The sequence below is a fragment of the Neovison vison genome, chromosome 4 (assembly GCF_020171115.1).
Source record: "Neovison vison isolate M4711 chromosome 4, ASM_NN_V1, whole genome shotgun sequence".
In the NCBI taxonomy this organism is placed as follows: Eukaryota; Metazoa; Chordata; class Mammalia; order Carnivora; family Mustelidae; genus Neogale; species Neogale vison.
Window position 1 is genome coordinate 37,984,118 of NC_058094.1, and position 18,198 is coordinate 38,002,315.

At 36.7% G+C, this 18,198-nt stretch overlaps 1 protein-coding gene across 8 annotated transcripts in view; it reads right to left on the reverse strand.

Annotated features, from left to right (window-relative positions):
- The window catches only part of VPS13B (vacuolar protein sorting 13 homolog B), a 770,530-nt gene that overhangs the window by 705,101 nt on the left and 47,231 nt on the right, over nt 1-18,198 (reverse strand). For all 8 annotated transcript variants that reach the window (XM_044245211.1, XM_044245212.1, XM_044245209.1 and 5 more), the window contains exon 4: nt 5,396-5,516. In XM_044245211.1, the coding sequence (XP_044101146.1) occupies nt 5,396-5,516 (121 nt within the window). The remainder of the gene's footprint in view (nt 1-5,395; nt 5,517-18,198) is intronic.

An 18,198-nucleotide genomic window follows, 5' to 3' on the forward strand; every position in this document is an offset into this window, starting at 1 on the left:
ACAGTCTTCAGTGAGCCATTCTAGCATGCCCCCGTTCCCACAGAAAGATTTAGGAAATTGAAAAGCCTGCACTAAGCAATATTTTGAAAATCAATCTAATTTAAATGAAATATAAAAGCTCTCCAATTATCACCTTTTCTGTAATAAACAAAATAAGGTTATTGACAGAATAGTTTTAAGCATAACCTCCTTTTAAAAGGATCAATATATCATTATACTAAAGAACACCTGGATTTCAGAAATAACTGACTATCCATGAGTATCTTGTGCTTCCCCTTCCAGACTGTAGAATTATTTTTGAGATAAGGACTTCTATGCCATACATAATGTCCATGCAAACAGTTTTCTTCAGTGAAATTTGAGCAGAATATCACTTACGCATGGGAGAATTAAGAGGTAAAAAGGTCTTTTCCAGACTGTCCTCTTGGAAAGGCTGAAAGCAACAGAATTCCAAGTTTGGCCTAGGGCACAACAGAGTCTCCCAAAAAAGAAGCATAGGGGCACCTGGGTGGCTCAGTGAGTAAAGTGTCTGACTCTTGATATCAGTTCAAGTCTTGATCTCAGGGTCATGAGTTTGAGCCCTGTGTTGGGCTCCATCATAGAGCCTATTAAAAAAAAAAAGCCTAGGCTTGTGGTAGAAGAATCTTTGTACTGTTATGTAAACAAACAGCACTTTTGTTAGGTTAATGCTAACTGCTAAGAACTTAGCCAGTGGGTTAATACAACCCTCACAATGTATCACTGTTATTCGAGGGGAAAAAAAGCTTCCATGTTAATGGAAGGTATTAAAACAATAAAAGCATAAAAAATAGAAGATGTGAAATGCATTTCTCTTTCATTTGCCATAAGATATTCTCTACTCTTAATTGTTCCAGAAAGGAAGAGTGATCAGATAGCTTTAAAATCCTGTGGTCCCCCACACGCAGACAGAAAGGAAATGACTATGCTATCTTCTGTAACAAGACATTGCAATTCTTGGCTCAGGTTCCTGAAGAGATGATATATTACAAATATTCCTCAATTATCTCATTTACTCTCCAATTATTATTAAATTCCCTTTCAAGAGATTTTTCAGAAAACCAAGCCCTAACAATCTAACATGGCAAGCATTCAAATATACATACACATCACACACAAACTATAATATTCCATTTCATATTCAATATTTTCTGTAGAAAAAATTTTCACTGAATGACTACTACCTTAATACTATTATCTCTCCTCATATATACCAAAATATCTGAGTTCCCATTTTCTTATCCACAAAATGTGGTCTAGAGCCTAGAGATGGACTTCAGCAAGAACGTGAATACCTGAAGGTATGTGCAGTTTCAAATGTGCATATGTGGGTCTACCACATTTTCAACAGATTTTCAAGGGGTCCATGTCCCAAAAAAGATAGACTGCTAAGCCAGAAAATCTTCAAGTAGCTTATTTCATAGCTCAATGACTATGACTCCGAATACTGAAGTCTGAAGAAAACACTGTGATTTTGCACAGCTCAGTTTCTGTGCAGTGTAGCAAACATATAAATGCCTACTGGCTGGCAAAATGAGGTCTTTGCCATCCATTTTTATAAATAAATATTATTGTAACACAGGCACAATACATTAGTTTATCATTTACGGTTGATTTCATGTGAAATCAGAAGAATGGAATAGCTGCAACAGAAAATATACAGCTTGCAAATCCTAAAAATATTTAATAATAAGCCTTTCACAAAACAGGTCTTGCTGTCCTCTTTACTAGATGGTGATCAAAGATGACTAAATCATAACCTCAGACCCAGGAGGCAACATGGTTTTTAAAGTTTATCTATTTCCTTAATATTTCTATTAAACTGTGTGTGTATGTATATGTATACATATATTCTGGGTAAAAAGGCAAAAAGAAAAGGAAAAAGATAATTATATGACAAAACCAAGAAAAAGAAGCTATGCAATGGAAGACAAAGTTTATCTCTGAATTTCTTAACAGACAAATAGACATTTTTTAAAATGAGTAATTATTTAAAAAGAAAAAAAAAACAATTAAAAGATACTGAACCATGAGAGACTATGGACTCTGAAAAACAATCTGAGGGGTTTACAGTGGCGGGGGGGTGGGAGGTTGGGGTACCAGGTGGTGGGTATTATAGAGGGCAAGGCTTGCATGGAGCACTGGGTATGGTGAAAAAATAATGAATAATGTTTTTCTGAAAATAAATAAATTGAAAAAAAAAAGATACTGAATAAATTAAAAACAATATCCTTTAAAGTCATTTTAGATAAAATGACTTTCAATAAAAGCCAAAGGCTGTATGCTTCAGAGAGCAAAGAACTGAACAATCTAGCTGTCTAACTTAGAAGTAGTCTCACTTTACAGAGAGAAAATGCGGAGAATACAAAGGAAAGCATGAATAAATAAATAAAACATCCTTAAACTTTCTAAGTAGGAATCATCAGCATATTTTACAGGATATGCTAAAACCACAATTCAAAACTGTTAGCAATAATCAAAGGTCCTAGCCTATAGATCACTGACTGAAAGAGAACACATATACTTCAAATCACATTCAAACTATTTTGAACCCTCTCTCCCAGTAAGAAATATTACATTGTAACCCAGCACAAGTGCACATGTAACCACAAGTTTCTTTACTAATAACTTTACTATATGCCTTTATGCTAGGAGGTTTTCTAGTCTTTGCCATATATTTTATTTTTTTTATTAACATATAATATATTATTTGCTTCAGGGGTACAGGTGAGTCATCAGTCTTACACAATTCACAGCACTCACCAGAGCACATACCCTCCCCAATGTCCATAACCCAGTCACCCTATCCTTTCCCTCCCCACCCCCAGAAACCCTCAGTTTCATAAGAGACTCTTAATCTCAGGAAATATTCTTTGCCATATATTTTAAATGCTTACTATGACCCACTAAATTGCTCTTCCAATGCACTAATTGGTCAGAATTCATAATTTAATAAAAGACTGTTCTAGATATCAAGAAAAGAGACTGGAAAGAGGATATCAGATATTGACTCATATTCTTTTCATATTCAAGAGCCACCCATCCTTCAAGGGTGTAGAACAAATGACTATTGGCAAAAACAAAAGTGTTCTCAAAAAGCATCTCTGGATCTATGTAAATGCTCAAACTTCAAAATTGTAAACACAGCTGTATCTTTGCCCTAGAAAATTTTGAGACCAGAAATTCATCTCTACCATAGGAGGACCTTAATATAGTAGTTCCGAGGCAGGATAAGGTTGCCAGAAAGGAGTCCTCAAATAACCATATGAGTCGACCTTTAAATAAAATGATTTACCATTATCCAGCTGGATTCTCAAATTATCCTTTTTTCCCCCCTTTGGCAAGATTAACTTTAACTATTCTGCTTCCCAGTAATTACCCAAGAAGTTCAGTAACTTCCTAAATCAACTCCTTCACTGTGATTTATGTCAGCATAAAAGAGGATACTAGTCCTCCTGTTAGGTAAGGCAGGAAAGCACATGTTAATCCAAATGCTACCTCAAGTAGTTAAGAATACAGTTCTGTTTCATGCCTCTAAAAATAGTATTTTTTTTGTTACGTTTATGTTTTTATAGTTTTATACTTTATGCTCCCCCAAAACAATTTTCCCAAATCTGATTATCAGTGTAAATGCTAATAAAGGCTCTAAAGAATCTTTTAAAAGTCTGGGACCTGTTTTGAGATCATGTGGGTTAGCCAATAGATTTTTATCTGTGAAATCAACAACCGACAAAAGCATTAAATTTATCTTATTTCTCAAAAGAGAAAGAAATGTTACAAGACTCAACAATTAAACTTAAAACCAATTACTCTTTGCCAGGATACTGATGGAGAGAATTCAGTACAATGAGCTAGTATAGGAAGTTTTGAAGGGATATGCAGTCAGAAATTTGGAGAGGTAAAGGGGTTGCCCATTTAATAAATAAGAACAAGTTACAGTTTAACTTATACTTTCATTCACCAAGGATTTTTTCCTAAGGAGTTAAGTAGTGAGAAAAAATTTAGAAAGTTCTGGAACAATCACACCACTCTAAGGAGAATTAGAAACATTCAGAAGTAAAATTTCTTCTTCTGGCACCTTCTCCAGCTATAGCAATTAATCTATTTAAAGCCAGAGGGATTACCAAGACTTGTTAGGTTCAGAAGAACATAAAGCATCAGCAATAGCATCACTATAACGCTAGTTTAAAATGTTCAATTCAAATGTAACTTGGAACATACCTGAGGGAGGATGGCTATGAAATGATTTATCTAACTCCAGCCTCTTAGCAGATGGTACCAGAAGACTTTCAAAAATTAACCATGTTAAAACCAACAGAAAGTCTACAAACGTACGCAGAAAACAAATAAGTACCAATGTCAACTATACCTCTGAGGAGAAGAAATGACTGATAAATAAAATCAAAAGAGAGGTGACTGATAAAATAACTCCTAACAACTGAGCCACCCAGAAGCCCCAAGAGTCTGCATTTATAACAAGCTATCAGATTCTGCTGCTACTGGTCCTTGGGACACACTCTGAGGAGCAAGGCCCTGAAAAAAATGCAGGACAAAAACACCTTGAAACCAAAGGCAGGGCCACTTTATCCTTTATAATTCATATCAGAAGCAGAATAAATATTGCAATGAGAATGGTAATAAAAACTTTCTCTGTAGGGGCATCTTGGTAGCTCAGTCAGTTAACCATCTGCTTCACCAGGGAGTCTGCTTCACCCTCTGCTCTTCACCCCTGCTCATGCTCGCTCACTCGCTCTCTCTTGCTCTCTCTCAAATAAATAAATAAAATCTTTAAGAAAAAAAAAAAAAAAACCTCCTAACAGTAAAAAGGCATTAATGCACTCTGACCACTGAGCTGACATGTCATGACTATGTTATTCTTCCTCATTAAATAGTCACTAAGGAACTGTTCTTTGTAAGCCACTACTATTCCAGGTAAATAAAAATTTCAGGAAATGAGATGGTTACAAAATTCTATGATCCTGTTGGTGACTTCTATAGTTTCCTGAAACTCAGAACAATCTAGTGTCTTTTCTACTTATCAAGAAGCAAGGGGAACAAAAAAAGGATACTAGTCCTCCTGTTAGGTAAGGCGGAAACATGAGAGTGAGTGACTAAGAAAACAGAGGCATGTCTTTGCTTGGACAGGATTTAAGAAAGAAACTTAAGAAACCAACCTGCAGCAAAAGAGCATCAAAATTTGAATGAAAGACATTTTTGAGGGCTCTGGACTCAATCTGTTCTTATGTCATGAAGGAAATGCACATACACATGTAGTCCAAGTATTCTATGACACTAAATACTGAAAGCATGTATACAAGTTACAACAACGATTAATAACAAATGAAATTTTGGTTTTACCAAGCTCATTAGAAATTACCTGGTGGTAAATCAGGATCTGTGGGAGCAGCCTGCTGAATTCTTCGAGGTTTTACTGATGATTTCGTGTTCTCAGTAGCACTACGGTTGGTAGAATTAGAACCACAGCTTTCATGATCATCCTATTTTTTTTTTTAAATAGAAAAGTAAAGTATCAACCACCATTTAAGAATTAGGAAAGGTTTTTTAGTTGAATATATACAATTTATGGTTACTAAATTTGATTAGCTAAGACTGTGATTTTTTAGCTCTAAAAAAATCTATATAACTGAACAATTCTTATTATTTTCACTCTTGAATGGCATTTAAAAATAACAAGTAGTTTAAAACACAAATTCTTCCTTTCTTGAGTTGGTATCTAAACAAACCACTTGATGGCATAAAAAAAAATTCTTACATATGGCTTTCACAAAAGAAGACTAATAGAAATTTTTAAACATTCTCCATCTGAATACAAAATAAATGGAAAGGGAGCAACCCTCTCAGGGCCCCTCCCTCCTTGGGAACTTTGTACTATCATTTTACTATCCTTCAATAAACCTTGCTTCACTGCCCACCTCTCTGTCTGATCTATCTCTTCATTCTTTGAAGCAGCGTGACCAAGAACCGCAGGCACTGACGGAGAAAAAATCCTGTAACATTCCTGGGGGCTCGTCAGGGATCTCCACCATCATTAAAGACAACTAACCAGGAGCGCCTGGGTGGCTCAGTGGGTTAAGCCGCTGCCTTCGGCTCAGGTCATGATCTCAGGATCCTGGGATCGAGCCCCGCATCAGGCTCTCTGCTCAGCAGGGAGCCTGCTTCCTCCTCTCTCTCTCTCTCTGCCTGCCTCTCTGCCTACTTGTGATCGATCTCTGTCAAATAAATAAATAAAATCTTTAAAAAAAAAAAAAAAAAGACAACTAACCAATAAAGGTCCTCAAACTACAATTGGTGGTTCAGATGGAGCCTCTCATGGAGGTCAAAACAAGACATCTACAGGAAACCCCTTGACAGATCAGGATGAAAGGAACCCTGACTGCCACCCCATCAAATGCCCCCCCCATCCCCCAGCAAGAAGTAGCTTCAATCTGTCATTGCCCTTCTTCCCTAACAGCAGTCAGGGTTACCTCTTTAGATGGGGGAATGACAGATAGCTGGAAGGCAGGCAGGCAGGAAAACAGGCTCCAACCCTAAGAGAAAACCACCCTGAAAAGGATTTTAGACCACCTGGAAGAAGCCCTCCACCCTGTCTCAAATGACAGAGACATGTAACAAAAATCTGATTGGATGACAGATGCAGGGAGGGTTAATCAGATTAAAACAGCCCTCCAGCAAGCCTATGAAAACCACTGGACTTAGAAACTCAGGTGGCAACGCTCTTGGGTTGCCTCCTTGGGGGCTTTGTACTATCACTTTTCTATTGCTCAATAAACCTTGTTTTGCTGCCCACCAAATAATATTAAAATAATAATAATAATAATAAATAAAAAGGATCTCAACTCTTCCCCATTTTTTTGGCTTATATGTTAAGGCCCTCAGTATTTTGTGTGTTAAATTAAGAATCCAAGCTGTTTTCTTTTCTTTTCTTTTTTTTTTAAGATTTTATTTATTTATTTGACAGAGAGAGATCACAAGTAGGCAGAGAGGCAGGCAGAAAGAGAGGGGAAAGCGGGCTCCCCACCAAGCAGAGAGCCCGAGGTGGGCCTCGATCCCAGGACCCTGAGATCATGACCTGAGCCGAAGGCAGAGGTGTAACCCACTGAGCCACTCAGGCGCCCTCCAAGCTGTTTTCTTAATCACCTCAATGATTAATCTTAATCATCCTTAGACTCCTTTGCATCCTATTTAATTATGTTCACTGAATTATTATCCACATCAGATAAAAGGTTTCACTGGGCTTTGATATGAATAACAAAAACTTCAACAAAACAAATTCAATGCAGACAGTACTCTTTTCCTGCCTTGATTCAACAAGTTTGTATAATGCTCATATGTGCTAATTTGTTGGACATACAAAGACAAATCAGATTTCATACCAGTCCTCAAAGATTTCAGAATCTACTGAAAACATATATAACCAGTACTACAGAGTACTTCTTGTTTAAGTTAGGAATAGAAAGAATTAGTGAGGTCGGGTTCCTAAAGTGAATGTAGGAATGTTTTAGGTTAAGATTGATGGCTAAATGGAGGGAAACTGTAAGCAAAAGCAAAACAGCATATATGTATGTAGCATGTACAAGGAATAATGATTACTTGAATGAAGTCAAAGTATGCAATGCTTAAGATGAAAGAACTGAAGCTGCAGGCATGAACCAGCACAATAAAAATGGGTTAACATTAAGAACAATAAAAGATGTTCTCAGTTTCATTCTAGTTATCATGTTTCAAGATTTGGTAATTAGGATGCCAGTAACACATAAGAAAGGAGATTTAGTAGTTCTACTAGAGAGAAAGGAGTGGGAGCAGTAAATAAATAGTTCAAAGAGTAAAAAAGCAATTAAAGTGGAAACAATAGATTGTTCTTTCACAAAGACAAGCAATACGGGGAGGAAATAGATAGGGTAGTAATAAAATAAAAGCATCTAGCATCTTCTTATTCCTGTTTTGGGGATAAAAGAGTACATTCTGCCAAAAGAAAAGATACATATGAGGACAGACACCTGGATGGCTCAATCAGTTAAACAGCTGCTTTTGGCTCAGGTCATGATCCCAGGATGCTGGGCTCATGTCCCATATCAGGCTCCTTGCTCATCAGGGAGACTGTTTCTCCCTCTGCTTGCTCTGCCTGCCAATCCCCCTGCTTGTGTTCTCTCTCTGACAAATAAATAAAATCTTTAAAAAGAAAAAAAAGATACATATGAGGAAAGATCAAAAGTAAAAATATAGGGGCTCATTGGTGGTTCAGTAGGCTAAGTATCTGACTCTTGATATCAGCTCAGGTCATGATCTCAGGGTTGTGAGATGGAACCCCAAGTCAGGCCCTACACTGGGGGATGGAGCCTGCTTAAGATTCTCCCTCATCCCCCCCCTCTCTTAAGAAAGAAAAAAAAGGTTTCAATACAAAGGATAACTCACGGTGTACTGTGCCTCTTAATTCATTAATCAATAGTAAAACTATAGCACAAGAATGGAGAGGAATTCGGTTTTTCTATTTTACATATTTGAAGATATATTTACATATTTACATATTTGAAGATAAGATTTCAAGATTAAGAAGGAAAATCACTAAATTTACCAATCTAATAGGATACTAGAATAAGAATAAGACCTTTAGACAACAAAAATTCTTATTTAATACCATACCAAGAGAACAAAACAATTATATAATATTAATCTTTTACAAGATAACATGGCTTCAGATGCTAGTGATATATTGCAAAACAAAAAATATTTGTTTGAAACTTCAATACAAGGAAAAAGTAAAAGATTTGCTATCATAAAGAAAAAAATTCTCACATGAACTTATGTTCATTTTAAGTTAATGTAAAACAAACTTCACAGTGTTTCATTCAACAAAACAACTTCACTATTCAATTTTTATAATGACATCTTCTGTTATTTTGGGGGATGTTATTGTCTCTAAATACTAAAAGACTACTACTGTGAATAAAACCTTACTGTAATTACTTTTAGTTCAGCTTACATCCTTAAAAATGTCTGTAGTCATACACTTCTGTACAACGTTAACATTAAAAGCACACTATTAATTTTTGAAACATATGGTTGTCTCAAAAGCCCAGAAGTAAAACATGTTCATTAAAGAAATGTGAAAAAGTTCCAAGTGAACTGCCAAAACTAGCATAATTATGAAAATATTTAACACTGAAACCATCTGAAATCACATACTGTATATAGATTACAGTGATGTCATAATAAACATTCCAGCCAAAATGCACTAAAACTACTGCAGTCCAATAAATCTGGCATACATGAGATGACAAACATTTTAATGTAAAAGAACAAGTTATTTTTATTTTGTAAAAGTTATTAACAGCAAAAAAGGGTAAAGTGCATAGACTAAACATAGAACTTCAAATAGTTTTAAAAAAAAAACCATGAATAAAGCTTCCTACAAACTACACATTTTGATTATTTAAAAAAAAAACTAAATAATTTGCTTAAAAATTTATAATAAACCTAAAATTTTAGTATGCTTTAAAAATCATTAATCATGATACTCATAGGATTATGTTCTATAAAACAAACACTACCAAATGTGCAAATGCAAACAATTCTTAATTATGGTTAGGAAATAAGGGTTGCATATACAATTAGGAAGTAATTCTTTTAATAACTTGAACATGTTTTCATTTCAACTACATTTTAATTTTATCAATTATAAGTCAGCTTCCATTCAAATCCTATCCCAACTACATTAAAAATAAAGCAAAACAAGAATTACAATATTTACCATTAAAACTGGAATTACTTCCATCATTAGGAGTTCACCATCTGCTTCTAACCAGTATGCATCACTTTAGACACATTTTACTTCATCAAAAGTCTCTAATTTCTAATAAAAGAAACCCTGTTCTCAAAAATACTAGCTAAAATATTTAGAGACAATTTTTAACCCCAACCACATTACAGTTATATCTTTCTTATTTAGGTTGCAATTTTCCCCAAAATGTCTGGTAAGTATATTTCATGGCAAAAGAATGTTTTCTCTTGGGGACCACATAGCTATTTCTGAAAATACTGCCCTTTGCTCTTCATGAAACAAGCAAGAATGTCATTTCCTTACAAAAGTTCCTAACAGAGGGAAAATGTGGCAAACACTGTATTTAGATAGATCCATTACTTTCATACTGACAGATCATAGGATCAGGCTGCATATTTTTCATCTTAGCCCTCATAAGAGGAAATCAATTAAAACTTGAAACCCATCAACCCCCAGATTCACGATGGTATGAATAAGACTGAAGATATGACTTAAAACAGGTGGCTGAATCATTCTAACTCCTGGTTTAAAAATAGACAAAGAGGTTAAAATGCAAGAAAAGAATTGAAGAAAAAAAATTGAAAGGTAGAACTAAGAAATGATGTGCTTTACGCTCTTTAACCTTGTGGTGTGCAGATAAACAGAAAAGGACTGTGGCTTACCTGGAAGCTCTGGTCACCAAAAACTACTGAAATAAAAAGTGAGGGCCTTGCAAATGAACTACTACAGGCATCGTAAGGACATGCACCTTTTTTTTTTTTAATTTTTATTTATTTGACAGAGATCACAATTAGGCAGAGAGGCAGGCAGAGAGAGAGGAAAGGAAGCAGGCTCTCTGCTCAGCAGAGAGCCCGATGCACGGCTAGATCCCAGGACCCTGGGATCATGACCTGAGCTAAAAGCAGAGGCTTTAACCCACTGAGCCACCCAGGCGCCCCAAAACATGCACCTTTATCTTCTCCAGTTGCAAGTACCCTAGCAATTGTCAAATGCAATAAAGAATCTCTAAGAGTAAACCTGAACTTTCAAACACCACACAAATAAAGTCACCAAAGATGGGGTATACTTGGAGACCACCAGAAAGAGCCAGGGGAAACACATTCACTAACTTTCATGATAAAAATGGGAATCTCGGGGCACCTGGGTGGCTCAGTTGGTTAAGTCTCTGCCTTCAGCTCAGGTCATGATCTCAGGGTCCTGGGATCGAGCCCCACATCAGGCTCTCTGCTCGGCAGGGAGCCTGCTTCCCCCCGACCCCATCTGCCTCTCTGTCTACTTGTGCTCTCTGTCTGTCAAATAAAAAAATAAAATCTTCTTTTAAAAAAATGGGACTCTCTGACTCACCTCTACCCTGATAACAATATTAATCAACTTAATTTTAGTCATTAAAAAAAGTACCTAGCACATTCAAGAACGTATGTATGCCCGCAATCTCTTCACACACCAACTTAACCTACAGAAGAGGCTGCATCCACCTTCTGGCCCATCAAGGGTGAGAATAAGAGGTTGGGCTGGGCAAGAAAAGAAAGTTGATGCCCCCTTACAATCCTTTGCTTGATCCTCCAAAAAGCCAAACCTAAACACTCATTAGGCCACATTTTTTTAATTATTTTTATTAACATATAATGTATTTACTGACATCACTGCTAACTGTAAACACCTGTGTGGTGGAACGTGTCTTCTGTTTGAGATCCACGCTACTCAAATAACAGAGCCATTTACCCCAGATTAGCCATCTCTTCTCCAGACTTGTTCTTGTTTACACACACACACACACACACAAACAGACCCAACCCAAGATACTGCCCCAGCCAGAAAACTATGCTTGTTAACGACAACACATTTAAGGAAAAATCCATCCTATATTATTGCCTAGGACATCCCCTTCCCTCATATCACTAGACATGTATTATATTGCCAACCTCTCCTCTTCCTCCTCTCTTTTTAGGCCACTGGATTGAACTGGTTAGACCCACTCATTTTGATAGGTAAAATAGGCAGAAATCAACAGAGGAAAGAACAAAAGCATATCCAGAGGCATTCTGGCAAAAGACACATACTACTATCTAATTTTTCCCTTCCCTTGAGTAGATTAATAAAACTACTTCTCTTACATAGAACTTCCTTCAGCAAAAAGACCTGATCAATGTGTATGTATGGGTTAGACACCTAGAGAGAAAATAACTAGTGTAAATAGATGGCCCTTATCCAGGTACTGTACTTCCCTAATTGAGGAATAATCCTTATATGCATAAAAAGGTTAAAAGCAATGTAGGTTAGTCAGCAATCACAGGTGTCACAAAGAAACAACAACGACCTTTCTTGAATTCTTACTACATGCGCCAGGCCAGGCCTCAAGTATTTTAAGGATGAGGAAATTAGAGCTTAAGAGGTCCAAGAGGTCCCAAGCTCAAAAAGATAGCAAGTGACTGAGCTCCGATAAACACCCAGCTCTGTCTGACTGAAAAACCCCTACTATGAACCCTTTACTAAACTTGAAAGGAAGACCAAAAAGCAGGAAGAATGAAAAAGAAGAACGGCAGAGAGAGGGGGAAAAGACAAATGGAAAAAAAAGTTTTTTTGTGGGACTTCTACTAATGTCACCTACTGCTAATGACATTACATTCATCTCTCTTGATCCTCTGAACAACGCTATGAATTAGACACTATTCCCCATGCAAATGTATCTCCATTTAAAGATGAGGAAACTAAGGCATAAAGAGATTAAATGGTTCAAAATCACACTGGTATTAAATCACATAATCCTAACCATAGTTGCTTTACTCCCTCCCTATTAAAAAGGCCAAGTGGGGCGCCTGTGTGGCTTAGTGGGTTAAAGCCTCTGCCTTCGGCTCAGGTCTTGGTCGCAGGGTCCTGGGATAGGGCCCCGCATCCGGTTCTCTGCTCAGCGGGGAGCCTGCTTCCTCCTCTCTCCCTGCCTGCCTCTCTGACTACTTGTAATCTCTGTCTATCAGATAAATAAATAAATAAATAATCTTTAAAAAAAAAAAAAAGGCCAAGTAACAGCACAGTGCTGAGTACAATATATTTGGAGGAGGAACTGATCACAGTGAGTTTTAGCCAGAAAAATGTCATGAAGGACATGAGGTTTGAAAAGACTGTGTACTACAAGACAAAAAAAGGGGGACACTGAACCAAGAAAGGTAGTAAGGAAGAAATCATGTGTCCCTATTGAACAGAATAAGTAGTCCAATTTAGGTTAAGTAGAGAACAACAAAACATGAGGCTACAGAAAGCTAGAGTAAATGATCTCTACTGTGACCTTACAGGAATTTGAGCTTTATTCTACATATTGGTTAGTCAATGAAACTTAGGAGTGGAAGATTAACAAAATGAAGTACTTCTTTCAGGAAGAAGAATCTTCTGGTTGTGACAGAAAGCAAAAGCAGAGATGCCAACAATTTACAGGATATTATAAACGTTTAGAAATTAGATGATGTGGGAAGTAGCAATAAGAATGCTTTTAAATGCCTGCACTTCAAAGTCAACACACATAAAATAAACTCTGCAAAAGACTGTTCCTTTTCCCTTACCCCCATTTCAAAAAAAAAAAAAAAATCCTCTGTCCTTTACATCCTAATTCAGTCAACAAAACTACCATCTTCTCAGTCTAAGAAAGTAAAAGGTGAACTTTCAGATCTCTATTCTAACTTTGCAAAGTGATGCTAATGAGCTTTGAAAATTTCAGGGCAGAGTGATGCTTGACCATGAAGCATACAGGAGGACACTGCACTCCAAGCACCAGACGACCGAAGAAATATCCATGTATATAGTAGACTCATTTTTGGGTACGTAGCATTTCTGGTGAAGGCACATCAACACCAATATGTACGTCCACAGGGGAACATGTATAGGTCAAGATCAAAAGAGCAATCAAGAGTTAAAGATTTGGGGGTCATCCTAGTAGAGGCAATATTTGAAGCCACTAGATTTCCAATAAAAAGAAAGATAAGGATTAACGCTCCTAAAATATGCAGACTAGGGTAAGTGGAAACATTGGAGGCTGGGTGATGCTAACAATAAAGTTTAAAAAGAAAAGAAAAGAAAAGAAAAAATTTCAGCCAGGTTCAAACAGTGAATCAGACTGAAGAGATACAGTTATGCTCAAGATATAGGAGCTGACTGAAGCAGGTGAGGAATAAAGAGGACTCAAAATGGTCCAAGTATGGGAGGAGACCATTACCAGACTCAACACTCGAAACCAGTAACACAGTAAAAAATTCCAACTCTTGAAAAGAGGTCAAAAAGAGCTATTTCCAGCTCCTGCCTAGAATTGAACATGAAGCTGCAAATAAGAATTGACACAAATAACTTTGTATCACCCAATATCAACACCCAGGAACCCTAAATTGTCAAAATAAGATAGCTCCAGAGAAGCCAGAACAAGCTTACTATAATACTACTAGACAAGAAGAGATGAGCAAAAGGGCTGGAGAGAGAAAAGGTGGTAAAATAGATAGTGACCTTATTCAAAATAATCTTACAAACCACTATTCTAAAACATACAAAGCAATCCAATGCCACGACAGCTAAAGAAATCAATGACATGCACTCACAGTTATGTTAATCTTCTAGAACAGATTTAGAAGGTTTTAAAATAAATGTATTAAAATCCTCACACAGTGATATGAATGAATAATATCTACATACACATACACACACACGCACACACACACAGGAGGTAGAGAGATAGCTCCTCCTTCGGCATTATGATAATAGAACTATATTAAATTTAAACAAACCAACAGCATGGAAGAGAGCCCAGAAACTGATCCAGACAGACATGAATACTTAGAATATGAGACAGGTGGCATTATAAATCGGAGGGGAAGAAAAACTATTCAAATGATACAAGAGCAAGTTAACCACATGCCTGCCTCATACTACACATGAACACACACACACACACACACACACACATTCTAATAACTTAATTTCTAACCATTCAGTATTAATTTGTTTTCTTCCTGTCTCCAAATTTAATTTAAGGGTTCAAATTATTGGGGTATTACTTAAGCAAGGTATCTGAGTATGTGATAATTTAACACTAAATAATACCTTACCTCTCCCAATTATCTATTTCTACATAAAGATCATATAAATAGACACAAAAACTCTACTGTCCACACTGAAAAGGTCATCTCAACATAAATGTCTGTAGACTAAATTTTCAGTAATCAAAAACATACAAATTCTCATCATACCAATTTAGAAAAAGCAATATATAGTATTCATGCTCTTTCAATGGAATTAAATGTTAATTTGGGATGGACACATACTTTAAAAGGAAGGCAGAGCTTTCCCGTAAAAGTCCAGACAATAAAAATTTAGGTTTGCAATCTATATAGTCTGTTGCAACAAGTCAATTCCGCAATTGCCCGTTGAAAAATCAAAACAGGGATGCCTGGATAGCTCAGTCTGTTAAGTGTCTGCCTCCAGCTCAGGTCATGAACCCAGGGTCCCTGCTCAGTGGGGAGTCTGCTTCTCTCTTTCCCTGCTGCTCTACCTACTTGTGCTCTTTTTTCTCTCTGTCAAATAAATAAATAAAATCTTTGAAGAAAGAAAGAAAAGAAAAAAATGAAAACAGCCATTGACAATATGTAAACAAATAAGACTGGCTGTATTTAAAAAAATTTATTTACCAAAAAAGGGGGTAGGTCCATGCACTGTAGTTTGATGACCCCTGCTTTAAAACATTTGTCCTAATAGAAATTTACAGGATAAACATTTATCCAACTTGAAATTGCATTATAACCCAGTGTTTTCATCATTTGCCTTAAGGGAAAAAATTCAGACCACCTCCACAGCTAAGAATTTTTGCTTGGCAAAAGTACTGCCGGGGCGCCTGGGTGGCTCAGTGGGTTAAAGCCTCTGCCTTGGGCTCAGGTCATGGTCTCAGCATCCTGGGATCTAGCCCCACATTGGGCTCTCTGCTCAGCAGGGAGCCTGCATCCCCCTGTCTCTCTGCCTGCCTCTCTGCCTACTTGTGATCTCTTTCTCTCTGTCAAATAAATAAATAAAACCTTTAAAAAAAAAAAAAAAGTACTGCCAAGAAGACAAGGCATTTCGACTATTATCCTTTGGGCTAACTTCTTTTTTTTTTTCCAATTTATTTATTTTCAGAAAAACAGTATTCATTATTTTTTCACCACACCCAGTGCTCCATGCAAGCCGTGCCCTCTATAATACCCACCACCTGATACCCCAACCTCCCACCCCCCCGCCACTTCAAACCCCTCAGACTGTTTTTCAGAGTCCATAGTCTCTCATGGTTCACCTCCCCTTCCAATTTACCCAAATTCCCTACTCCTCTCTAACACCCCTTGTCCTCCATGCTATTTGTTATGCTCCACAAATAAGTGAAACCATATGATAATTGACTCTCTCTGCTTGACTTATTTCACTCAGCATAACCTTTTGGCTAACTTCTAATGAAAGAGTAGATTCAAAAAGAGAAAGGAAATCAAGTGGCAGTAAGAAAATAGGCTTAAGTTTCTAGGAGAAGTAGAAATATATATAGAAATACATAAGCATTTCTGCAAAGAAATAATATATGTAACTACAGCATATTATCAAAACAGCGTATTCCAAATATATATAAGTATGTATGTGATAATGCTGCCAACATGGTAAAATAAGATCTAAAAGTAACCTGGGAAAAAACATGGGTGGAAAAAATGGAAACATCTAATCATATGTAATTCTAAAAGGGGGGATACTCCCAGAATATCCTCATATTCTAATAAGAAAAAAAATGCATTTCAGATAAATTTTCAGTGAAGCACAGAATTGTCCCAATAGAATGTGACTGCATTCTCAATAGTACTAAAACCAATTGATATTTTAAAGAATTTCAAGTGTTTTAAAGGAATGAAAATATTAAAAAGTATTTAATTATATACTATAACAACATTAGCAAGTATAAAATTCATAAACTCTTAAATATTCAGATTATAATGAATCCTTTTGCTTTAGCTATGAAAGGGGTATAGCTAAAGAAGTGGTATAATACTAAGTATGCGGCTTTTAAAAAAAAGGAGGAGGGGGTAATAAAGGAAAAACTCAACAACCATAATGTTTCTTTCAATAAGAAATGCTTTATTTTGTATTTGAAACCCCCTAAATCTATTCTAAATTTCAGTGTCCACTTATACTCAGGCTTTAAACAATGATCAAGAAAAGATGTAATTACCTTTAACTATTCTAAGAAAACAATGTATTCTTTTTTTTTTTTTTTTTTGAAAAGCAGAGGATTTTAGTTTAGGCAAGGGTGTCTCTTTCTCCTATTTTTTTTTTAATTAACATAGAATGTATTATTAGCCGAAGGGGTAAAGGTCTGTGTATCACCAAGTTTACACACTTCATAGCACTCACCATAGCACATACTCTCCCCAATGTCCATAATCCCACCACCCTCTCCCTGCCCCACTCCCCGCAGCAACCCTCAGTTTGTTTTGTAAGATTAAGAGTCTCTTACGGTTTTTTTCCCTCCCGATCCCATCTTGTTTCATTTATTCTTTTCCTACCCCCCAACCCCCAACGTTGCAACTCCACTTCCTCATATCAGGGAGATCATATGATAGTGATAGTTGTCTTTCTCCAATTGACTTGCTTCGCTAAGCATAATACCCTCTAGTTCCATCCACGTCATAGCAAATGGCAAGATTTCATTTCTTTTGATGGCTGCATAGTATTCCATTGTATATATATATATATCTTCTTTATCCATTCATCTGTTGATGGACATCTAGGTTCTTTCCATAGTTTGGCTATTGTGGACATTGCTGCTATAAACATTCGGGTGCACGTGCCCCTTCGGATCACTATGTCTGTATCTTTAGGGTAAATACCCAGTAGTGCAATTGCTTTGTCATAGGGCAGCTCTGTTTACAACTTTTTGAGGAACCACCATGCTGTTTTCCAGAGTAGTTGCACTACCTTGCATCCCCACCAACGGTGTAAGAGGGTTCCTCTTTCTCCACATCCTTGCCAGCATCTGTCATTTTCTGACTTGTTAATTTTAGCCATTCTGACTGGTGTGAGGTGCTATCTCATTGTGGTTTTGATTTGTATTTCCCTGATGCCAAGTCATGTGGCATCAGGGAAAAGTACAGCATCCTTTCCTGATTAAAACTCTGCAAAGTGTAGAGATAGAGGGTACATACCTCAATATCATCAAAGCCGTCTAAGAAAAACCCACCACAAATATCGACTCAATGGAGAAAAACTGAAATCTTTTCCGCTAAGGTCAGGAACACGGCAGGGATGTCTATCATCACCACTAATATTCAACATAGTACTAGAAGTCTTAGCCTCAGCAATCAGGCAACAAAAAGAAATTAAAGGCATCCAAATCGGCA